This window comes from Vicugna pacos, chromosome 23 (genome assembly GCF_048564905.1).
Source record: "Vicugna pacos chromosome 23, VicPac4, whole genome shotgun sequence".
NCBI lineage: Eukaryota > Metazoa > Chordata > Mammalia > Artiodactyla > Camelidae > Vicugna > Vicugna pacos.
In genome coordinates this window covers 12,308,662-12,334,134 of record NC_133009.1, presented here as the reverse complement: position 1 = coordinate 12,334,134, position 25,473 = coordinate 12,308,662, and the positions used below count along the sequence as shown (strand labels likewise).

Sequence of the window (25,473 nt, the reverse complement as noted above, 5' to 3'; positions counted from 1 at the left end):
CCTGAGAAACTCCCTTCCATCCTCCAAGATGCAAGTCGAAGAGCGAGTCCCCTAGATAGAGTCAAACGTCCTCTGCCAACGCTCCCAGGGCAGTCCTACACTTATCACACTGTACCACAACCTGTCCCCTTCACAAGAACGGAAGATTCTGGACGGTCCTGTTTCACATCGGACCTCTAGCTCTTCACCTCCGTACATCAGAGCTTAGTTTAGCAAGGTGCCTGGAACACAGGTGCTCAATGAAGAACCCAGGAATGAATGATAACGTGCTGTAATAACTCCCTTTCCAAGATTGGTGGAGTACAACTTCCCTAGTGCCCCTGGATAAGCCCCCGAAGCCTGCTTCCACGTCTCTCCTGGTCTCCACCCACAAAATGGCATGACCCAGGTTTACAGCTGCCCAGGAGCAGACAGCATCCACGGCAGCAAGGAGCCTTCTGGATGCGACAGCATCTCCGCCTTAAGGCAAGGAAAAGTCAAGGTGCCTACAGCAAAGATCCTCCCTAAGATGCAGGTCCTCCCTTCCCCGCACAGACCATGCACCTGGGTTCAAACAGATGTGGGCTGAGTTTTAAGAAAAGGTGACTATCACTGAGAGAGCGGAAAAGATGAAGATCACTCCTCAGGCTCCCAGGGAAGAGCCCTGGGAGAGCCCCTCCTCACATTCATGGTTCTGTGGCCAACCACAGCGATGATTCCCGACACCACGGCTGCAGTGGAGCAGCCGTCCTGCCCACTCACCTCAGGGACAGGATGCAGTGCTGACAGAAGCGATGCCCACAGCCCGTCTGGTGGGGGTTGTGCAGCACCGAGCGGCAGAAGGCGCATTTGTAGCGCTCTTCTAATTGCTCCACGAACTGGTACTCCGTGTCAGGCTCAAAGTCCAAGGAAATGGAGTTGCCGGAGTTCTGGCGGATGAAACCACAGGGGACGCCTCCTTGCTCCTCTGAATAAGCCATTCTGGGGGATCAGAAGAGAAGGAAATTTAGGTGTACGGACACCGAAACCACTACACCCATAAGGTGTTTTAATTATCTGTTTCCTAATTAGTGAACGTCACCCACGTGGTCATTCTGTTATGACCCTGTAACAATAACACCCTCCTGCCACTGGAGGGCTGCTGCAGAGGAGAGGTGTCTTTGGGGTGCTCGGATGGGGTGGGGCTGAACCAGTGACTTCAAGCAAGGTTCTATGAGACCTCAGCCCTTCATCAATTAACCTCTTATAGGATGCTAAATTATCCTGTCAGTGTGGCCACATGCTTGGACAAAATATAACCAGGTGTTAACTACATTCTGAGTAAACACTTGCTGGGGATTTTTATCCCACTCAGTGGAGAGAATCAAAACAAATGTTTTGTTAACATTTTTGGGGAGCAAGAACCTTGCACACCAATACACTTCTCACAAAATAAACAGCTACATCACTGTCACCAAGCCACACCATATCTCACCTGAGCTAAATAAAAGCCCATTAACTGCTTTCCCTTCCAGTCCGTTCTCCATACTATAGCCAGGGTGAAATGTTCAAAATACAAGTATGATGGAAGGTCATCTCCCCTCATCATTCAGTGGCTTCCCAGGGCTCTTAGGGAAAAGTCCATAGTGCTAAGCAGGCTGCAGGGAGGCATCCTCGCCCTCCCCACCCAGCAGCACCCTGTACCACCCCTCCCCTTGCCCTCTGCACTCCAGTTACACAGGCTTTCTTTTAGTTCTTCTAATACATCACGCTGTTTCCTACCACAGGGTCTTTGCACAAACTGTTGCCTCTGTGCCTCCCCTCTTTGTTTCCAGTCCTCTTCATTTAGTTAACTCACATTCATGCTTCAAGTTTCATTTCAAGCTTCATATTTTCAGGTAAATTTTCTCTTCTACCCCTGGTCTAACAGCAGGAGATCTATCTATCAGTCTGTAAAACACTCATGGCTTGCAGGGAGTGGCTGTGGGATAAAGGTAGGCATGGGGGTGGATTTTTGACTACATAATGCTTTTGAATTTTTTGAATGTAAATATATTACCTGTTTAAAAATAAATATACAAAAACAAAAAACTGTTCATCCACTGCTATATCTGTCATAGAACCAGGTTCCTTTCCTTCATAGCAATACTTGATTTGAGATAGGACACACATTTGTGATTATTTTATTTATATCTAGGCTCCTCAGTGACACACAGATAGCATCGGGTCATGCTCACTGTTGCGTTTCCAGCCCTCAGCATTAAGCCAGTATGGAGAACAACTCAGCTTTTTCTTGAATTAATGTTACTAAATGGACTTTTTTCAAAACCCTCAACAGAGCAGCTATAAGTAGTGCTGGCCTCTAAGACAGTGATTCTTAACCTTCTTTGAGCGAGGACTTCCCCGTCTTTGAAAATTTGATGAAAACTCTAGACCTTTTCTCTATCAAACAGCACACACACTTGACATCTGGACCTTTAAGGACGCCCAGGATCCCCACCAGTAGGTCCCCAGATTAACAACAGCCCTGCCTCCCCTGCAGGCATGCTGCTGCTTCTGGCTCAGGGCCAGGAGTGGTGCTTCCAATGTCTGGCAAATGGCCAAAGGATGAGAGGCCATCGGGGTGGTCCATGGGGGTGACATCCTTCCACGTGTCTGTGGTACAGGAAGGCGTGGCCTACAGACTTGCTTGCTTTGGCTTGTTTTTGAGATCCCTCATGAGTCTCCTGCTGCTGACTGGGTCAACTGGGCCTGGGGCAGCTGCGTGGCTTGACCATGTAGGTGAAAGATGGGCGGCCACATTCAACTCTCAGCTCTGCCCAGGTCAGCTGCTGGCCTCTCTTACTGCCCGTGTGGTCTGAGTCAGGGGTGTGGCCTGGCTGAATGGAGCAGAGAAAGCAACCGGCTTCTTTCAACAAATAATGCTTTCTCTCTGGAGGGGCCCAGTAGACCAGCGAATTTTTTTTTTCTTTATCCTGGGGGTTGAGACAAAAGCCCCACCTTTTCCTCTCTTGCATGTGTTTCCTGCAGAACTTCAAGGGTGGTGGGTGAGCAGCACAAGATGTGCTTGTTCCCCCTTAAATATGGTTTACTCTTGGGATTCAACAAAGTTTTTTTGTTTTTAAAAATTTTATTTATTGTTTTTTCCTGAAGGTACTAGGGATTGAACCTAGGACCTCATGCATGCTAAGCATGCACTCTGTCACCAAGCTATACTCTCCCCTCAACATAAGTCTTAATTATGAAGATAAAGGGTCACAGCACTTGATTTACACACACAACCTAATAACCAAGACTCGCCTCTCTCTCAGAGAAGTGCGAGAACCAATTCCAAATTGCCCTAATCTGCCCTGTGTTTCCTTGGCCCAAGGGAGGTGGACAGTTCATGTCCTTTGCCACTACAGGGTTCTTTCACGAGACCAGGCTCATGTCTGTGCCTCATAGCATCTAAATTTGGACACTCAGGGATGTACCCTGAAGCAGCAGCATGTTTAACACCCAGAGCAAGGCGGCAGGATGCCCAAAACTCAGTTCGGGTCCCCTCCATTACATTCTATCTTCTTTCCCAACACAGGGATTTAATGCACTCATCTGTGTCTGTCCATCTTTCTCTGCCTTCTGCTCAATTTTGCTGTGAACTGAAAACTACTTCTAAAAATAACATATTCAAAAAAACCTGAGGAACCCAAAGAGTTTTGTTTATGTGGGTTATATTTATTAATGTTTATCATATTTGAGATGAAAATTGAGGAATTTTAAAACATTTATTAGTTCACTTTAAGATAATAATGAGCCAACTATATGTTATATTTTTATAAAAAATAATCATTTTCCAAAAGAAAAAAATCAGTGAGAAAGGTGCTTTTTTTTTTTTTTAACATTTTTGCACATCTCTGGGCTTAAGAGAAGTTAGCTGGATTCTCCTACCTACTCCTGCATTCAGTCTGTTGCAGTATCACATGTCACACAGCTTCTGGAAAACATCACAGTGCACTCATGAAAGGAGAGTAAAAATGGAAAATGGTATCTTAGTATTATTATGAAGATAGATTTGCCCAGGCAGATCCCCTGAAAGGGTCTCAGAGAGCCCCAGGCAGTGGTGTGGTGGTAAGTGTTTAACAATTATGCTCTCCTTGGGGAAAAGCTCCAGTTTGCAAAATTTGCCGATTCTGTGCCTGAACATCCCTGAACGACGTAGAAGCCCATTGGCTGTAGGAATCCTGTGTCCCGGTTTGGAGCGAGTCTCTTGGGGAATCGCTGCTCCATCAGGCCACCAGGTGGGCCTACGTCTTGTCAGCCTTTGTGCCAGCAGGACCCAGCACGTGTGTGACCTTCACAGAGACCCTCCCTACCCTTGCTGCACAGCCAGCAGAGGACTGGACGCCCCGTCCACACTCTCCTTACCACTGTGTCTTGCCTGGCCCTAGTCAGCATGCTGAAGTCATCCACCACCCTCGTTCATTCTTCAATCTCTGGTCTTGTCAAATATTTGTTTTTACGTAATCAAGGTCTTATCTCATTAGACGTTAAAAAAAAGCACTTATATTCTGCTATACAATACTGACTTGAGATGTTTCAGGGCGGTGTTCTACAGAAACCAAGCAGAGAGGTCTCCCAGGGCAAGGTCTGCCCCCTTCCTCTGAAGCTGCTTTAGGCCTGTAACTCAGCTCTGAAAATGGAATCAATGCATAGTCTTCACTGACATTAGAGAGTCTTAATAATAGAACTACAAGAGTGAATGTTTCTTTGTCTAACAAATACATTTCTCTAAGTAATTCAACATTTCCAGCTGGTACTCTGTCATTCCCAGGCACTTATTTAGTGGAAATGAGTAACAGCTCCATTATATTAAAATCTTTCCCCTCTGGGAATAATAGCTTATGTAACAGGAACAACGAAAGCTTTCAGTTCTTATAAATAAGAAAAAAAATCATCAAAATTACCATCAGAGCTTGTATCTCTCCTTACTGCATTAAATAGTACCTTACTCCTGCCGTTGGTGGAATTACAATGGTCCTCCCACTGAAGAATTATTAACTCAAACCAAAAAACACAACAGAAAATCATATCCCATCTGCTCCCTAAGAACTCTCATTGAGTTTCTTTCCTAAAAATGCCACTTTTAAGCCTCATAAATTGATGCATTTTTCCTCAAGAATTTTCTAGAAATTCCAAAGAAAAGCTGTGAAGTCACGATTTAAATTATTTCCTTTCTTCCCCCCTCTCTTCATCCCTCCCTCCCTTCCTTCCTTTCTTTCTCTGAGCAGCTTTGTCATGTGCTTTAATATCTGGTAGATGTCGGCCCTCAACCCAGCCCCACTTTCTTCTTTACTTACAGTATTTCTTCTGATTCATTTTGGGGGAACATAGAATAAAGAATCTAACATTCTGAAGCAGCATGAGTTTGGCTTTTAGTTACAATAAAAAGGACACATATCTAGCAGAATTCAGTCTCAGGTTTAACAAAAAAGGAAGGTTCTGGTCTGTCCACACTATTTCCACAGACCCTCAACATCTTGTTTAGATTAATAAAGGCTTGGAAAACTCAGGAATGCTTTTATTGTGTTCTACAACATAAGACCTAAGCCCAGGACCAGTCTCCAAGGTTTTCAAGCTCTGATTCTTGGTAGCTACCGGTGATCACAGATCAAATCTCAGAGTGAAATGGGCACGGGGCCAGAGACCTGGGCTCCACCTCTGGTCTGCCACTCACCAGGTGTGACACCGTGGGAAGACGCCCCCACAGCTCCTAGTCTGCTCATCCCTGCACAGACTCAGCATGGACAAGTCCTGGGTTGGGTCAAAAGGATGCAGAGACCTGTGACAACACATTTGCCCTTGCGGGACTCCAAGTGGAGCAGAGGAAATCAGACAGGGGGAGGATACACCACAATACCCTGGTGGCAAGTACCACGAGGAGAGATTTAAACAAATTGCTGGAGCCCAGAGGAGGGGGAACTTACACTTTCGGAGGTGTCTGTGCTGATTCCACAGAGAAGAAAACATCTCTGCTGATCGTGAAGGAGGAAGTGTTTTCTAGATGAAGGTGATAAAACAGTTTCCCAGAAGGTATCATAAAGTTCTGGAACAGTTAGTGATTAACTGTAGCTTAAGTGGAATTAGGGGAACAGGCCAGTCATCCGCCTGTTTGCTCTCAGATTCCACTCCCTCTCTGCCTCTGCCCTGGTCTGGGTCATGAGGTGGGATGAGGGGGGACCTCCCCCTGAAACTCTGTTTCCAGGGTTCCCCAGCTTCTGGTTTGGCTCAGCCAGAGAGAGAGACACCGGCAGGAGACTGCAGGGTGGGAGGAGGGGAGAAGTGGACCCTTCCTCCCTCACCCCTCGGTGGTGGGCATTATCTCAACAGTGCCTGGCTCCTCCACGGCTTTCATCACCACCAGGGGCCCCTCTCTCTCTGGACTAGTTCCCACCAGGCAGGCCCCCAGCTCCCCCGCTCTGAAACACCATCTCCTCTCTTCGTCCCTTCAGCTCTAGAGGGGGCGGGTAGCTTCCTGCTACGAGTGATCTTGGAGTTGCCTCACTCTGAGTCTCGGGTTTGGCTTCCCAGTTTTGCCATCAACTATGTAGCTGATTCCTGTGTAACTCAACTCCCTACTGGGATCAGCTAAACAGGTCTCTGTGAGATACGTGCAGGGGGTCGGGGAGCTCATCGCGAAGAGCCCTGAGTGTCAGGCATCGTCAGGAAGCCCAGTTTTGATCTTTTTAGGGATGACGGACAGAGAGGACAGGCCCATGCGGGGAGCTGAGGGGAAGAGGCTATTACAAAAGACCAAAGGAGGGTGATGGCAGTTGATCTAAGGTGGCGGCACAGAGAAGCCATGCTTGTGAGGCATGTCTGAGAGAAAATGCATAGATTTAGAAATGGGTTCCATGGAAGGGCTGAGACAACAGTGGAGGCTGACTCCCAGGCTCCAGTCTGGAAGACTGAGTAATGATGGCACCAGTGGAAGAGGATGAAGGAGAGAAGCAAGGAGAGCAAAGGATGCGGGGAGGAGACATAGCCAAGCTGGGGGCCTTAGGGACAGTCTTAGGGGAATGGGGGTGAGTAGACCAGCTGACATCTAACATCTCTTCCGGAATAAATTATATGATTCCGAGCAATGGCCACATTTCTTTTGTGGTATCAATAATGGTTATAAAACTGCCTAATTTTTTTTTTTACACTTTGCAAGTAATTTGGTTGTCATCTTAGTGACAGCACTTGACATACTAGGTTTAGACTTACATCAGGAACATAAGATCTGGAGAGAGAAGACATCCCAGAGAGACAGCAGTGGGTGAGCTCCTTGAAGCTAGTACTGAAGTCGGCCGTCTGGGCCTTCCCACACACACCCGCTGCCACAGCTCAGCCCCGTGTTGCTCCTTCCTATCTGGGATTTAATCTGTGCTGCTTCCCCCAAGGAACCCCCATTCAGCCTGTGTGACCCTCCACCCCCTACTAGGTCTGAGAGCCCTCCTGCTAACGGCTGGGTAAGAGCAATTCTTAGGGTCCAGGGGCTGCTGTTAAACGCATGCGTGCCTGCAGGGAGGGGTGGGGCGGAGACTGAGGCCTGTGGCCCTTCCCAAGGCTCTGTGTAAGGGAGGGGACTGAGAGTCGAGAGAGTGCTTTCTCTCATGGTGAAACTTACAGAGCCCAGGTGAGAAGGTGGGGACACAAAGGCTGGTCAGGTCCCCCAGGGAGGTCCTTGAGCCATGGAAACCCGACAGGCAACACCACACCAGCCCAGGAAGCTCCCAGTCATAGGACGGGCTGCTGAAAGGTGAGCTGCCCCCGTTTCTCAGCTCTGTTCAGGCCTTGCCAGGAGCTTAAGGAGTCAACTCCCCGAGGCTCACTTTCAGCCACAGAGGCCAGGTGCAAATACATTACTCCCCAAACCCACCCAAGACCCAGGGACAGGTCCCAGGCTTAAGTTAAAGGTGGGGAGATGGTGGTTAGTGATGAGGAAAAATTAAAATGTGAACTCTCAAGAGGCAGGGACTCAGGAAGATGCTGGAATCTGTGCCTTGGGCAGTGTTCCAGAAGAGAATGGCCCTGGCCCGGACAGCCAGATGCTCACCTCCTGAAGGAAGGCGGTTCCCTTTCTCAGAGTCACATCTGGCCCTTGAATTCTGAGATGCTGCTTTTCCACAAAGAATAGTTACTACCAGGAAAATTAAAAATAAAACAGAAGAAGGAAAAGAAGAAGAAGAGGAGGAGGAGGCGGCGGCAGCAGAAGAGGAAGAAGGAGAAAGGCCCTCTGTCTAGTCCATCCCCGCATGGCGCGGTGAGCAGTGGGACGGCTCAGAAAGCTCCTTCCTCTGAAGGCGCCGACCCTCGAGACAAGGGCTAGGGCTCAGCTCCGACTCATGATCTTCTCTTCCTCCCCGCTGTTCCCACAGCCTCACACAATAACAGAACCACGGCATGACCTCCAGGACAGACTGGTTTTATTTTCATTACCCTTTAACCACACAGGTTAGACAAAGAGGAAAGGCCTCGGAGAAACGCAGGCATAACGAGGCCATTTTCCGTCAGGCCTAACATGACGGAGAGGCCTCGTGGGGACCATGTGACCCCAGAACAGCCAGATGACGTGTGACAGCACGTCCCATCCGTGGGATGACTGGCTTTGGTGCTGCAGAGGCAGAAGGAGGATGTCTGTTTTTTTCCTTGTACTTTCACAAAAGAAGATCTTCTGGGACACGGGATGAAGGATGATGGGGGCATGTTTTTAATTCCTTTGAAGAGAAGTGTGGTTTCTCTCCAAGTTGTCAGGAAACCTGCAGTTCCTCATTTTCTGGGAGTGCAACAAAGCACTGCGGGTGGAGAGGAGGCGGGTTGGGGGCTGAGGGCACCCATCCGCCGCGTGGGCTGTGGCAGCTCCTGCCTTAAAGTCAGTCTCACGCAGGGAAGCCTTGAAGGGAACTCTCTCTCCTGCTCAGAACCATCCAGAGCCCACCCAGCTCCAGGTGATGCCACAGGAGACCTTTGAGATCTACTCTCCGAACTTAGAGCAAGAGGGAAAAAACAACGGCTGCTGAACTTCCCACGCAAGAGCTTCCTCTGCGAGAAGCTCTGACGCCAGTCCTCTCCGCTTCAGCTCCAACTCCCTCGCAAGCCCCACTGCTGTCCGGGGCGGGCTCCTCGAGCTGCTCGAGGGAGGGCTGTCCCCATTAGCCTCCAGCACCCCCTGCAGCCAACCCCGGGCCCAGCACGGAGGGCTCCATCAATGTTTAGTTCGTAAGAGGGGAAACTGAGGATGAATGCGAGGCCTCAGTGGAGAAGGGCTGTTGGAAGGAAGGCCACGAAGACAACTGAGGAAAATCTGGACGAGGCAGACAGAGGGCAAGGGGATGATATGAAAAGATGTGAATGGAACTGGACACGGGTCGGGATTACACTTGCTGAGGCCAGGCTCAGAGCCAGCTAACTTACATGCAACGCTATGAGGTACACATTATTATTAGTGCCCCTGTTTTTCAAATGAGGCATCTTGGCGAGGTCCTACGGCCAGGAAGCAGTGGAGGCCCTCGGGGGATAAGGAAGAGCTGGAGTTCCTCCCCGAGTCACCAAGGTCAGCCAAGAAGCCGCTACCTCTGTGGACGTTGGGTGGACCTGCCTGGACTCAGATCACGGTTCTATCCTGGGGGTCCACAGGCCCGACACTTGAGAAAATTTTAATTTTATCAGAACCAGCCACGCCCACTCATTTATATATCATCTGTGGTCAGTTCTGCACTGTCAGGGCAGCTGAACGGTTGTGCCACAGACAACATGGTCCACAATGCCCAAACTATTCATTATCTGGTTCTTTACAGGAAAAGTGTGCTGGCCCCTCCCCCACAAGCCTGAAGCACTTATAATGGTGATACACAGTGTAGGTACCAGGGTGGTGGTGGTGGTGGTGGTGGTTATTATTATTATTATTATTATTATCATTATCATTATTATTATTAAACATTTGCCCCAGAGCCCCTCCACTCTGAAAATAAACTGTTGCCTAACATGCCAGGCACTGTATCTGGCTCTGGGGCCAGAGAGGCACCAAACAGAGATGGTCCAAGCCTGCTCATGTGGGGCTTACAACCTAATGGAGGAGACAAGGGAGTAACAAAGGGGGTAATTACAGATTGCGATCAGCTCTTTGAAGAAAATAAGGAGGATGTTGAGCCCAAGAAACCAAGGCAGCCACTGTAGCCTGGAAGGCCTCATGGAGGAGGCAGGCCTTGGGCAGCTTTCTGGAGGATGAGAAGGAGCAAGTGCGGGGAATGGCAGGAAGGACATCCCAGCAGGAGGGACAGCATGGGCAGTGGTCAGTTCTGGGAAAGGACTTGCCATGTCTGAGGAACAGAAAGGAGGCCAGTGCTGTCCAAGTGTCGGGGACAAAAGGAAGAGCAGAAGGAGGTGGGGCAGAAGCCAGATCACACAGGCCTGGGGGCCCCCAGGGAGGAGTTAGGGTTTATTCTAAGAGCAGAACAATGGGAAGCAGCATGAGTGTTTTAAGGAGCCAAGGGCAGTGTCTACCTTGGCATCTAAAGCCCACCCCGGATGCTGAGTGCAGAGTGGACTGTGGGGCCTGGGGGCAGCGGGGGGAGCGGCGAAGAGGCTGATGCACGTCCAGGTGGAGATGCTGCAACAGCTGGGGAGAGACGGTGCCGGCCTGGCCTATGGTGGTGGTGGGGTAAGGAAATGGAGCAGACGGAGGCGATTTAGGATATATTTTCACAATAGGATTAAGAGGACTTGGTGACTAAATATGAGCCTTGACAGCAGGAAGGAATTGAGGCTGACTCCAGGATTTGGGGCCCGACACCGGGGAAGAGGTGGTGCTGTTCACCGAGATGAGAAAAGTGAGGTCCAAGGGAGGGAGGTCAGGAGTGGGACCACAGGGAGAAGGCCTGTTCCCTTTTCCAAAGACAGCCCTTCAAGTGAGAAGGCAGCTACCTCGGCCCCTGAGACTGGTCCAAATTCTCCCAGTTCCCTCCTATGTTCTTTTCACGCTTCCATATGTTTCCTCACTCACTTGTTCGCTGGGCATGGACTTCACTTTTCCTATAACCTCGTATTCCTACCCCCGTGCCCTTGCCCAGGCCCAGAAGTGAAAGTGATGAGTAGTCGGTCTGAAGACAGAGTTGAGTCCTGTGAGCCCCACCACCTGCCCCCCATGCCTCCCACGGTCCCCTCCCCTACAGACACTACTCCTACTAAGGTCTTAATAACGGTGCAGGCAGGCACAGCACATTGCTGTCTTTCCTCCCGGTGCACGCACCAAACTGTATCTATTTCCATGGTTTTCCAGATACCTCCCCTCCCCTACACAAGGCACTGCGCCCCCTCTCCTGGGGCCCTTAACTGAGCTAACTGCTCTTTCTCTACCCTGAGCTACCTTTCTGTTGCTGTTTTTCTCATTTCTCTATTTTATTCTCCAAACACATTTTCCTTCCCATTTCACCCAATGTATTATTTTGAATTCATGGTTACATTGGACAATCTCCCACAAGACATTCTGTCAGTCAGTCTGTCACTTTTGTAAATCATTCCTTTGCTGAGAAGTTGCTCCACGCAGACACTGATGGGGAAACAGAAATGCAGTGCGGTGGGTCTGGACTCCTCACACCTCTACCCCACCCCTTCCCACGCCATCACCCACCCTGCAGTCCCCAACCTCAGCCCAGCAACACCAGCCTCTCTCTCCCCTCCCTCGACTTCCACTCCTGGCTCCAGAGCAGGGCCTTCAGACCTGGGTCCCTCATCAGATCCCACTGGCAGCTCGCTGCAGCCTTCCCTCCTCCCTCGAGTCCATCTGCACTCTGCCCTTGAACAAGCTGGGGGCCCAAATCATCTGACTGTTGGGGTGTGAAGTGAGCCCCTACATAGTTTGGAAAAGCATATTCTATTCGTGTGATGATCTAAGCTATAATCATATAATTACTCTCTCCTAAATCACTTCTCCCTTGCACTTTATGTGGCATTTGACACTTCCTTTTGGAAACTCCAAGATCCCTCGGCCCCAGGGACACTGTACTTTTTGGTTCTCCTGTAACCCCTAACCACACCTCTAGGAGGCTCCTGGCAGGGGCCCCTGAAGCTGGGTCAGCCCTCTACCCTTGATTCTTGCCAAAATTCCCACCTCTCCTCCTGTGAAAGTCTCCTTCACCCCTAGCCAGACTGTATTTCCGAGTGTGGGCGGGGATCCCCACTTCATCCTATCACGGGGCTACCATCTCAGATTCAGTCTCTCCCTCTTCCCCCTTCCTGACCATCCTTTTTCTCCATAGACAGGCAGACAGAGCACAGGCTCTCAGAAAGTGATGGAGACTTCAGCATGCTCTCAAGCAACAGCCAGCGGACCACAGTTCAGATCTAGCTTGGAACTTAGAAGCATGTTTAAGTGAGGACTGGGGCTCAGCCCCACCCTCCATGGCCTAAGGGTGCTCCAAGGAAAGGGGAGAGAGTGGAGTCTGCCCTAGACAGGCTACAGAACAGACGTGCCAAGGAGGAGCCAGAAACTGTGGCTTGACCTTTTGATGACTTCTAGCTCCCAAAGGCCAACATCATTCTGGCTGTGCCTCATCTGCCCACAAAGTTCACGCACAGCTGCCGCTGGGTTAGGTTCCCATCTCCAAAGCTGCCCACAGATGTGTGACGTACTGTCAACTGCCAACCGCCCCCCAAGCTGGGAGAGTCTGTGGCTGGGGCATGAGTCGACGTCCCGAGAGAGGCAGATAGGCAATCCCCTCCTGGCCAGTGGTGAGGCCAGCTCGGGCTGAGGCCAGGGGAGGAAGCAGGTGTGACCAAAGGCAGCCCTCCGATCCCAGCCCTCGGGGGAGAAGCTTCCCAGGCACCCCCCGACCCGCCGCAGACCCCCAGCCCACACATGGGCTAGAGTCCAGCTCCCAGAACGCTGTAGCCTTGTAGTCCCTCAATTCAACGCTTGACACCGGGCTGTTGGGTCCTATGTGCCTGATGAGGATGACAGGGGAGGGCAGGCGGGTGGGGAGCCCGGGAGGGGGACCCAAAGGAAGAAGACAGAATCTGCATGGCTTTCCCCCAACAACTGAGCCAGTCAGCTGTGCAAGGACTTAAGGGATCAGCCAGCCAAATGTGTCCCAGTTTTTTAAACACAGTGAATCTTAGTAAACCAAATCTCATGAAGAAACATCAGCAAATAAATGACTGTATAAAGAAACCATTCTGGTTAAGCAAGGCCTGTTGGGTTTCCTACAATCCACATCCCTCAGGCAGCTCTTCTGGGTACCCTTAGGGGTTCCACAGTCTGATTTTTTCAAGTTGATAATCATACCTTCCTTCCGTATACTAGAAATTTGCAACTTGTACTTTCACATGTAACATCACACTCAGGCCTCACATTAACCCCACGGGACTATCATGGTCATATTTCCAATGAAGTACGTGAGGCCCCACGGTGTCAAGTCCCTAGGCCCCAAATGACACAGCTAACACACGTTGGGGCAGGAATTTGAATCTAGGCTTTCTGGCTCCAAATCCAGTGCCCTTGGCTCTGTGTCTTGGCTGGAAAAAAAGGTCTTGATGAGGGGCAGTACAGTCCAATGGTTAGAGATCAGCTCTGGAACCAGGCCACTGGGGCTCAGTCTCTTCTGCCATTCACTTCCCTGTGTCACCTTTTCCTCATCTAGACAATGGGACAATGATTATAGCATCTGTCTCTGAAGCTCAGAGTTAAGAGTAAACATGATGAGCCACATAAATTACTAGCACACAGTGTCTGGCACAAAAATAAGCACTTAATATCCATGCTGGTCCATTCTTCACTCCTGGCCAGCATTTATTCAGTGCTTGCTGCATGCAGAGGTTCTGAACCGCATTCTGTTGTAGGAGAGGGTACAGTGGGACAGGACCTCAAGTTCCTGTTTCTGCTGGGGAGTATGCCCGGGCACAAAGCACGGTGACAGTTTCCCCAGGGGTTGAGTCCCTGGATGCTCTGCTAAGAATGTGCCCTGGAGCATGATGAAAATGCTGGCTTGGACAACTTACCCCAGAGAAGCAGACCTGTTTTGGGAGCCTAGCTGTTACAATAGTTTAGGGTACCCTAATTAATATATTTCAGAATCAGAATCTCTCAGTAGTAGTTAGAAGTCTGCTTTTTTAACAAGTTCCCAGGCTCAACTGTACAGACTGTCACAGTGTGAGATGTGCCGAGCTGGACCACCATGCCAGCTTCCGGGTCCCCTTCTCCTCCCTGGCCCCTCCTCACTCCCCACCCCTCAGGCATCCAGGCTGGTGCTGGATCCCTTCCCTCTTCTGCCTACACTGGTGCTCTTGGTGAGCCCATCTTGGCTCCTGCCTTAGATGCCATCTAAGGCTGACAATGTCCCGGTGTCAATCTGCAGCCTGGACCTCCACCCTGAATGGGAGTCATCCTGACTGCCTAGTCCATAGCACCGTGTTTGTTCACTAAGCATCTCAAACATAACACATCCAGCCCCGTCCAACCTGCTCCTCCTACTGCCTTCCACTACCTTAATAAAACGGTGCCACCAATCATCTGTCTCCCTGCCAGAAACATCCTGTTCCTTGAACCAAAAACTCATCCTTGACTCCTCTTACTCTCTATCTCACAACACCAAATCCTATTGGCTCTTCCTCCAAACATATCTAACTACTTGTCATACTTTCAGCATAACTACCCCAGTCTAAGCCACCACCATCTCCCCAGTGGTTGCAGCCCTTGTCTCCGAGTGGGTCTCCCCCTCTGCTCTGACCTTTTACAGTCTGTTCACAACCTAGCAGTCAGACTGAGCCTTTTAAAAACAGAAGTCAGATATGTCACTCCTCTGTCCCAATGACCCCACCTCACTCAGGGTAAAAGCCAGTGTCCTCAGAGTCCTGTGACCCGGCCTCCATTCTCTGACCCCACTCCCCAGTGCTGTCCTCCTGTTCACACACTCCAGCCACACCAGCCTTGCTTTTCCTTGACGGGTAGAAGAGCCTTCTGCTTGCTGGCCCCCTGCCTGGAATGCTCTCCCCCTGACTCCTGAAGCTGGTTCCTCACCCAGGAATGTGCTCAAATGTTACCTCACAGGTGAGGCCTCCGCTGACCCACGTGGAATCACGACATCCCTGGCGACCCCATCGCCCGCTGCATTTTTCTCCAGAGCACTGATTATCACATGGGACGGTCTATGCTCACTTCTTTACTGTCTGTCTCCCTGCCAGAATACAAGAGGGCAGGAGTGCTTCTTTGGTTTACTGAGCTACCAATACTGAGACACTTGGAACCGGGCATGGGAGAGGCACTCACTAAACAGACGGAAAGACTGAACAGCAGCCTTGTGGTTTCTGCAGAAAGCAGGACAGCCCCTCTCCCCCTGAGAGTGCTTCCCAGTGCCTGACACTTCATCTCCACCAATTCTGAGTCTGGAAATTCTGCCCGTCCCAGCTAGAGAAGGCACAGCTGGCTAACACTGGCTGACTTGGGGCGGGAGGCGGGGGTGGGGGATAGTTCGTGTAAGGAGGGGGAGGGCCCAGCCATACGGGGCTGGAAGGGTGGAGACTGAACAGTGCTCCTTATCCTCCCGACATGGATGGGCCCCTGAGTGAGGTGTCCAGCCCCTGAATGGGCAGCCAGGCACCTGGCAAGGAGAGAAAATGCTGAGAAGGATTTTTAAAGGTAGACGGGCCAACGATTCAATTCAATCAACAGGTGTGGGCCCCTGGTTGAGGTGCCTCAGGAGGTACCAGAGACATAAAATCACACTTGCCAGAGTCCCTTTCCGGAGAATTGGTCACGCGAACGGGCACTGGAGTTCTGGGCCAGGCTTCCCTTTCAATTCACTCTTGTTTTCGTGTCTGTTTCAAACCTTTCTCTCCTCCACAAACCTTGACCATGCCCCCAGGTTCCCTAGGAAACTTCACTTCCTACCGCACAGATCAAAACGGAAGTGTTCAGACCAGGGCTACCTCCACTTCCTGCCACCAAGACTGCACGGCGTCCTGTCTGGGCCCTGCTCTGCCCTCTCCCCCCAAGGCACGGCAGAGATGGCCTCTGAACCAGGCCAGGCTCGCCCACCTGCCCTGGACTCCCACCTCCTGGGGGGTCTCTCCCTCTCAGCAGGCTCCTTCCATCCGCACTCACGCAATCACAAGTCTCTCCCAGATGAAAGCAGCCCAAACAATTTTCACTGTTGTATTTCTCTGAGATGCAAGCCGTCCCTCCTCTCTCAGCTAAACTTCTGCGCCCACCCTCACTCTCACAGAGTGGACTGACTGTCTCCACTGGCCTCTCTTCAATCCAACCCTCAGCCCCCTCTGGCCTGGCTCACACCCCCACCAAGCCACCCAAACTGCTCTCACCCAGGGCCCGGGGAATTCTGGGTCACCCAAGCCAATGGTCAATTTCCAGTCTTCATCTTACCTGGCTTCACAGCAACATCTGACATTAGGGACCCCCAAATCCTACCCCTATCCCAAACACACACTTTAAAACACCCTGTCCCTTTAGCTTTCCTCAAACCACACTGTCCTGACATCAAAGATCACATACGAACTAACAGCTCTCCAGTGTCTCTCTCCACTGTGTCTGGACACACCTGTGTTACTGCCGACCTAGCGTTTCAAAGCCAACTTTGACAATCGGAGAGCAAAGGGAGACCAGCCTTTGGGCGAAGGCTAGAAGGAAGGAAGTTTCCTCCATTCATATGAGGAATGGCAAAAAAAAAAAAAAAACCCAAAAACAAAAACCCAGAGAGGCTGCAGAATGAAGGGTGGAGGGAGATAACCTGGAGAAGATTGCAGGCCCATGGTAGTGTTTATGGGTTTGGAATTGTGAGAGTAATGGGAGGCTGTGGAAAGACTGTGTAAGTGATAACACTATGGCTTTTTCAAAGGCCAGTCAGGCTGCTGTGTGGAGGATGCTTTGCTGGAGTGAGAGGGTGAGGGAGGACCAGTCATAGGAGCAGAGATGAGGTGAATCAGTTAAAGGAGGGCAGATGAGGGAGGAGCAGCTACAGAAGGGAAGACCCGTTACAGGAGACTGTTGCAGAGGCCCAGGGGAGAGGGGATGGTGGCTGGAATCGGGGGTTGGTTGTAGGGGAGGAGAGAAGGTGTTGCCAGGAATGACACCAGTTGTCTGGTGACGACAGCAAGATAAAAAGTGGCCCTTCACTGACAGGGAGCTCTGGAGACAGAGCACCTTAGCAGAGGGGAGGACCACTGGAAGCTTGTGCCCGGTCTCCTCTGGACTTTGTCCCACTTTGCCTTTTCCCTTTGCTGAGTTTGCTTTGCATCCGTTCACTGTGATAAATCTTAGCTGTATTGACTGCATGCTGAATTCTATGAGTTCTCCTAGCAGGTCACTGAACCTGAGCACGCCTGTAGGGACCAGCCTTCCCGACAAGAAATGGATTTTGAGTTTTCTTTGAAAAGAGTGAGAGGGGCATGGATTAGTAGATTAAAACAAGAGGCATCTTAGGCACAAGAAAAGATGTGAAGAAAATTAGGAATAGATAAGTCAGGTGTTTGACATGGCCTAAACAGAGCTGGCACTGAGAAAACACAGCATTACACTTGTGAGGAGGAAGAGGTGGGGGCTGGAGAAGTCACACTTGCTAGAAAGACCCAGTGGCCGGGAACCACTAAAGTCATATGTACAGAGTTGTTAGTATCACGGAAGGATTGAAGGAACTTAGCGTCTGGCCATCCAAAATAAATTCATGACACCGAACTTTTTGAGGTAGGTCTGTGGGAGTGCTGTTGAGAAGCTGAAACAATATCCCAAATTATTAGGTGTTTTTTTTTTTTAATAAAAACCACCTCCACATCAATCTGCGCTAGAATAATCTACTTCCCATTCAGTAAGAGGAACTTCCTTTCATTCCTTCCTTTATCCCTTAGAAATGCCTTTGCCTATGGTCCAACATTCCTTCCCTCCGGTCTGCCTTTCCTCACTTTTTACGAGGACTTCCTGGAATAGTCCGTCCCAGCTGCTTAATCACTTTTTTAATTCTGCATCTCCTCAGCACTGAAGCCTTCACTTTATATTACATTATTTTGCCTTTAACCCAGGGAAGCGTGGTTTTCCTAGGTTGTATCAGAGATCTCTGCCCAGCCTCTTCCTCAGAGTCCCAACGTCCTGAAGGCAGAAGAGGGACTTTCAGGACATGCTCAGCTTAACCTCATCTACCTGCCTCCATCCTCCAGCATCAAGGATCCCTTTAACAGAGGCTCAGGACACAGCCTGGCTGTTTCGAGTCATTCCTCATTCTGCTGACTTCATAGTTGGTCCCCACTGAAGTAACCACTCTGCTCCTGGTAACCAAGCCAATGCCTGTATTCCCCTCCCCTGCTGGGTCCCTCACCTGCCTCCCTGCCCAGCACTATTATTCCTCCAAGGCTGCACTGCTCTGCCCACAAATCCTTCTAAAAGACTGGAAACCTGCCCCTGAAATCCTCCCTCTGGGGCTGGGCCTCCTTTATCCGATGCTGCCAGCCCCCCTCCCTGTCCTCTGCCTGCAGAGAGCCGGGCCCAGCATATCTGCACTGTGCCACGCCCCATCCCAGTTCACCAACCCTGCCCCTGAGGTCAGCCTGGTCTAGAGATTGCAAAGCGGCAGCAATAGACTTGTTTAAATGATGGTCCACCCTGCTATGTGGCAGTTCTTTGTGCTTGTCTGTTTTTTACTTAAATTCGAATGCCTTTAGGCTAGACACACATTTTCTACCTCCCCAGAGACCCCACAACTCCCTATGCTGTCAAACATGGAAGAAGAAAACCAGCTTTATTGAACACCTGCCAGACACTAGGCTCTGTGTATACACTGCTCATTTAATCCTTCCAGCAACCCCAAGGGGGTGACATTACTATCTCTGTTTACCGGTGGGAATACAGAAGCTCAAGGAAGATGGGCAACTTGCCCAAATCATACAACAACAGCCAGCAAGTCATAAACCCAGATTTGAACACAATCTGCCAGATTCTGAAGTCCACACTGCTTCCACTATGCCGTTAGTGGAAGGAGGAGGTCTTGATTAGACCGTGCATTAAGGAGGCCCCTCTGCAACAATGTGGAAAAGAAAACAGAAGGGCAGGAAAGCGAGTGCGTGGACAGTTCAGGCAGTACAGGAAACAGGTCCAGCAGACAGGAACTCATGCGGCTGCCCTGAGAATAGACAGTAGGTCAGGACTGGCTGGGGAGTCAGAACAGAGGTGACTGAGGGACAGCAGTGATCTCCACAAGGGTCAGGGACAATGTGGAGGGAGAGGCTGCTTGGGATGAGTGTCTAAGGGGTTCCTGAAACATCACAGTGAAGATCTTGTGTATCACAAATCAAACTGGCCAAGAAGAGAGCTGGGTGAGAGATGGAGACTTGACTGGCCTTTCTTTAAGAGCATTGGGTAACCTTGGGTGCACAGGGCAGCTCCAGGGAGAGGAGTGCAGGGAACAGCAAGCCAGCCTAAAGACACTGCCTCGGCCCCACTCTGGCACTTGCAGGGCAGGAGGAGGACGAGAAGCTTGAGGTTAAGGAAGGGAATGTCAGTGGGGACAGTGTGGCACCCTCCAGGGAGACGGGCAACAGCTGCAGAGCGGCTGGCGACTGAGGATTACCAGGCCCTGGAGGCCTGCAAAGGGCTATCTGAGCCGCAGAGCAGGTGCACTGCGCTGACTGAGGAAGACAGCGCCAAGTGCAAGGGAAAGCCAGAAGCTGGCAGTGACAGGGAGAGGCAAGAGGCCAGTGTGGGTGTGTAGGTGGAGAAGGTGCCCTCCCGTAGGTCAGGAGAGCACTTTTTCCTTGAGAGAAAAAAATCTGTAGGGGAAATTCCAGGGATGCTCCGAATTGGTGAGGAGGGAGGCTGATGGCGGGTACATCTGCTGGAAGTGAAATGCATCCCGCAAACACCCCCTCCCCCAGGGGCACTCACTGGGCTCCTCCGTTAACACTGGGGCCACATAACGTGCACAGACACTTGGATGCGCATTGCTCCCGCTGCAGCGCGGTCTAAGCCTGCATCATCACCTGCCTCAGAATGTGCTCATCACGGTCACTGCAAATGGACTTTGAATTTTTCTGTGAGGTGAGTATTTTCGCTTTTATTTTCTCCCTGGCCCTCCAGCTCACTTCCGCACAAGGCTTGCCGGGGGCCTCTAGGGAACACCTCTGTCTGACTCTCCAAATAAAACTTCGCTCTGGGCAAAGCAACAAACTCACTGGGGCCTGATCCTGGCCTCAGCAGCCCTGGTGACAGCTTCTGCCCTGCAGCTTGTGACCCCTTTGACCCCAACACACACACACAGAGACCTACCCACTACACTCTGCTAGGGTGACAACTCCTGCCCCAGAGGAACCTCAGAAAAAGCGGCCACCTGGACAGGAAGAGTTGTTCAGAGACTGGGTCTGCCACTGCGTGCCTTCCCCCTGGGCTACCAGCTCTTATTAAAGACCCCCCTTTGGTGACAGAGGTGTCAGGCAGACTTTGATGAATGCTTTTCTGGTTCCCTCCCCCTCAAGCCCTGAATCCTGGCTTCCTCTAGCCAGAATACTATGAAAGGAGCACATGGATTGGAATCAGAAGACTTGGACTGGGGTCCTGGCCAGTCCCTATGTGCTGTGAAGTCCGTCAAGTCACTTCTGAGGCCCAGACTGCAACCAGATAAAATGGAAGTAACAGCACCCACCTTCCCCCACCTCCACCCCCCCTGCTCTCAGGAAGGCAGTGAGAAGTTAATCAGATGAGCTGGGCGATTTGCAAACTGGACGATGCTATTCTGACTCCGGGGGTATAAGCAAGTCTGCTGGCAGCTCAAGCTCTCTCTCCAGAGCCCCACCCAGTACTTGATCCCCAGCCATCAGTCCCTGGCTGCTCAGAGCCCAAGGGAGACAGGGCTCAAATGAATTCAATGCAAACATTTGTTTAGGTCTACATGTGCCAGATTCTAGGACACAAACAAGAACAGACACAAGTCTTGCCCTGGGTCTGCCCAGCTGGGTAAAATTCAGACTGGGTGTCTGTTCATGCAGCAGCCAGGACACAGTCTCCAGGAGAACTTGCTCCACGTTGCTGGGAACGGACCATATGGGCATCACTAGTCTTCGTCCCCTTGACAACCCCTCAGATTGAGGAGGTGGGCGGATTTAGCTCTCTGAGGAACCAGGGTGAGGGGCCTGAAGCAGAGGGGCCAGAGACCTTGGAGACCCAGGCCCGGCCCAGCAGTGGAGGCTGAAGGGTTGTGTCATGCTCAGGGCTTCATCCTCACCATCTGGGAGATGTGACGAATAATCCTCCTTTGGCCTGACTCACAAGGGTATCACGGGGCACAAAGTGAGAACAAAATGACAAGAGTGATGAGAAAATGCTTTGAAAAGGAAAGAGCTTTAAAAACAAGGCATTATTATTTTTTCTTTGGGGCCCTCTCCAGGAAAGCTGAGATAATCGCAGAAGATCTGTTTGTCTAAACGCGGACAAGCCTTTCCCATGGAGAGCCTAGTGGGACTGACTCAGAGGCATCCAGCTCCCTCACTTTGCACAATCTCCACTGAAAAATCCCAGTCGCTACAGTTAGTACTTCCAGTGGGTGACCACCCATCACCTTTCCATATTCTTTCCACCACCCTGCCACCCATGGCCAGTGGGAACTCAGGTGATGCTTGCTGACAGGTGGAAACACGGTCTATCCTACCCCACCTCCTGCCACAGACCTTGGCCCAGAAGACCTGAGAAAGTCATCACCTCCAATGCCTCCCCTCTGGCAGGACTTTTCATAGGCTGACTCAGACAGGAGACTTTCTCCTACCTCTGTCCATGACCCAGGGAGGGAGATTCCAGTATCTGAGAGCCACCCATCTCACTGAGTTCAAAACAATAACAAAAACAACAACAAAAAAAACCATTTTCTGCTTCCATCTCACACCTGTCTTTCCTACAGCAATTTCTGCCTCTCTCATTCAAATGAGAGTAGAGTTGGAGGTGGGAGTGAGCAGTTGATAAGGTTTTCATCCAATCCATCAATTGTGTTAACACCCCTGTCTTCAGCTGTCTGGGTGTAAGGCAGAGCAGGCAGCTGCACTCTGGATTTGAAAGATCCTAATCCAGCCTTTTCTGCCTAAAATTATCTCACACACACCCAGAACTGTTCTATTCCCAGAAGCAAGTCAACCAATTTCTTTACATTTTATGTCTTCCAGTGCCCTTTTAAAATGCAAATATCTCTGAAACAAGGAACATATTCTACTGGCCTTACTCCAGTCCTCATCCAGTGTCTCTGCCCAATAAATATTTACTGAATTCAATCGGTTACTAGAGGCTTGTTCTTCATAAGACACGGGTCAGAGCCCAGGGCTGTGGAGTGTGGGGTGCACAGGGAGCAGCCTGGGCCGGGAGCCACACTGCACTTCACCCGCTTCATCGCTAGCCCGTAGCAACCCTGCGTGCCACAGCGAGCTGAGTTCTGATGAAAGTAAATCTGAAATAGCCAAATATGGAAACTCTGCAGGAGGGGGCAGAACCAGCCGAGAAAGTCGGAGGAGACGCCCAGTGGGGTTACTAACAAGAGTATGGCCCCAGGATTCACTGAATATTCTCAGAACTGCCAACACCCTGCCGAGCAGTAACAAGGGGGAGGCAATGTGGTGTGCAGAACGCATATTCCACCAATTCTCTGGTTGTCCCTGGGCAACTCATTTCAACCTCTGTGAGTCTTGGTTTCCTCCAAGACCCCTTTGAGCTCCCCTCGGGGTGTGTGTGGGGGGAGGGGTGGTACTTCTAAATGAGCGCGCGAAATCGAACAGTTCCTGGAGGTTTTCATTCATTCCAATATTAAAGTTTCATTCCGGAGTGCTCTGGTTGGAAAGTCCTGCAAAAGTGGAGGGAGGGGTTGCCGAAGGGTATGCAGCGGGAGCCAGGGGTTTGCAGTGCGGGGAGCCAAGGGTTTGCAGGGCACGCCTCAAAGTCCTCCCCCATTTGCCCACCCCAACCTGAACCTGGCCCTTGCAGTCCACAGCCGCGCCCTGGAGCCGCTCCCCAGCTCGTGACCCCAGTCCGCACACTCGCCACACCCCTCCTCTGCTAAGAAAACCTGCTCGCAGCCCTGGAACCCAGCTGCCTCGCCACCCCCGCCACCGCACCCACTCGTCCACATCAGGGGACACCTGCCCCTCAGGCATCCCCGACCCTGAGTCCAGGCCCCACCGCTCCTGCCCGCCTGGCCACCGTCTCGCGTCCAGCATCCGCGCCCGTCGAGGACTCGCCCGTGCGACGGGGACTGGAGGCCAGGCCCGGGTCCCCGCAACCCGGCCCGGGGCGTGAGGCAGCGGCTGCGGGGCTTCTATCGCCGCGGCGCTTTCGATTTCACAGTCAACGAGACGAACCGAAAAGCGCTCCTCGGTCCCCTCACTCCAGCCCTACAGCGTGGGGCTCAATCCCCGCGGCGCGGCCGCCCCAGGCGACGATCGGCCGGGACTCACGTGTGGCTCGGTGCGCGGGTGACGGGCTGGCGCCGGTCAGCGGGCGCGCGGCTCCTCCGGCGAATGGGCGGCGGGCGGCGAGGCAGGGGCTCGGCTGTCAACCCCCGAGCCCCGAGCGCGGAGCGCCGCCCTCCGAGGGAGGGCTGCGGGCGTGGGGCCCGGGAGGGCGGGGCTTAAGGCGGGGCCAGGGGAGCGGTCACGGTGAGGGGCTCCGGCCGGCGGGAAGGGCGGACGCACCAGAAGGTGCTGGGCAGGAGGCTGAGAGACTGTTACCCGGCCAGTCAGAAACCTAACCTACCTTCACTAGAATCATGTGTACCTACAAATAAAAATCATCTCTGATTTCCCTCAAGTGCGTTTTGAACTGTACACATCTTACCCTTCAATCAGGCATAACCAATTTCAGCCAGTCCTTTCGTATTTTGATCCAGCAGCCAAAGTCTGAGGTCTGGCTCAAATCTGTCCACCCAGACCTTCCTTCACAGCAGTACAAATTTGCCGGCCCTCCTCCTTGCAGCTGGCCTAGGAATCCCTTGGAGTTGTAGGGCGGGCCATTGTACCAACTTCTCCCCAAGCATCTCTTAACATCTTCAAAACCTTGTGAAGTAGGCCTGGGCATTCCCATTTAGCAGATGAGCAATCTGAGGTCCAGAGAAGTGACATGAATGGACATGCCCAAAGTGAGACACTCAGGAAGTGATGTAGCTACATCTTGAGTCCAGATCTCCCAACTCCCATGTAGGGCTCTTTCTTGCACTACTTCTCTCCATGAGTATATGCTCTGATTGATATTTGTATTCTACATACATCTCTTCTGTGAAGATTGGTGGAGCATAAAGATCATGGAGCTGAGAATGAAATGGACCAGAATTCCAATTCTAGCTCCTTCGCAGAATAAAGCACAATTCAGGTGTGCATATGAGCCAGGCAGGAAACATACAGGAGGGAGGTGAAGGTTGTAGTCACAGGGAAGTGAAGGGACACTGGTACACTAAAGACCACGTGTGGGGTCTAGAGGCTCAGCCAGGCTCCGTGCCAGCCTGTCCTTGTCTGATCTCTTATTTTTCTTTTTTTTTTAACATTTTTTATTGATTTATAATCATTTTACAATGTTTTGTCAAATTGATCTCTTATTTTTCAATAAGAACCAGAAATCCAGATTCAAATCTTTTGGCTGGTGAGCCAGAGTAACCACTCCTTGGGGAGTCTGGGCCTATGGGCACCTTCTCTTATGGTTACCTACGCTCACTTCCTCTCATTATCCACCCCTACCCGCTACCTGCCCAGCATGCTACAAATCAGTACGTTTTGTAAAGGTATATCTCCTTTCACTGGTGAGAAACACAAATGTCTAGTGTGCATATATACAGGTGTGCTCGGGACCCTGGTACTGTCATTGACTATAATTCAGTTGCCTCTCTCCACCCCTCTTCCCCATCAACTGAATGAAACAGCCAATTTGTCTTAAGAATGATATCCAAGCTTTAAATATGATGGAACCAGATGCTGGGATAGGTAGTGAATCTTTTAGTATGGGAAGTGGGGGTTGCATAACTCCAAGGTTAGAAGTCTAAGCAGGAAGGTAGAGGAATTTTAGATGGGTGTTAGTCGGAACTCAAGGACATGTTCCCAGTTCCTCTTGTTGGTCACAGACTCCTGGGCAGGGTGTCTGGGAGAACAGAGAAAACAAACCCTAGGACCCAGTCCAGTCTGATGGAGGAGGCACTATCCCTTTCCTCAAGGACCTTGAAGATGAATGGGAAAAACAAGACATAAATGTACATATAAAACAAACACTAAATACTTTCAGATGGTAACTAACATTAAGTTTTATTATACACCAGTACTGTGCTCAATGCTTCATCCATATTTACTCTATTTAATCACCAGCCCTATTTTATAGCTGGGAAAACTCATGTCTTGAACAATTCGCCCCAAATTGCAAAATTCATAGTATGGGAGAGGTGGGATTTGAACCTAAGTAATCTGGTTCTTGTGTTCTTAGCCACTACACCACCTTGACCCTCAAAAAAAAAAAATGGTTTGTGTGAATTCAAACAAAACAACTTTGAGACA

General features: G+C 50.9%; 1 protein-coding gene across 1 annotated transcript in view; it reads right to left on the bottom strand.

Moving 5' to 3' along the window:
* TRAF5 (TNF receptor associated factor 5) overlaps positions 1–23,505 on the bottom strand; it is a 37,584-nt gene extending 14,079 nt beyond the window's left edge. The window contains exons 1-2 of the mRNA XM_006198740.4: positions 23,398–23,505; positions 742–960 (exon numbers count right to left, since the gene is read on the bottom strand). Of these exons, the coding sequence (XP_006198802.1) occupies positions 742–959 (218 nt within the window). The 5' untranslated portion in view covers position 960; positions 23,398–23,505. The remainder of the gene's footprint in view (positions 1–741; positions 961–23,397) is intronic.
* Between the last annotated feature and the right edge of the window lie 1,968 nt (positions 23,506–25,473).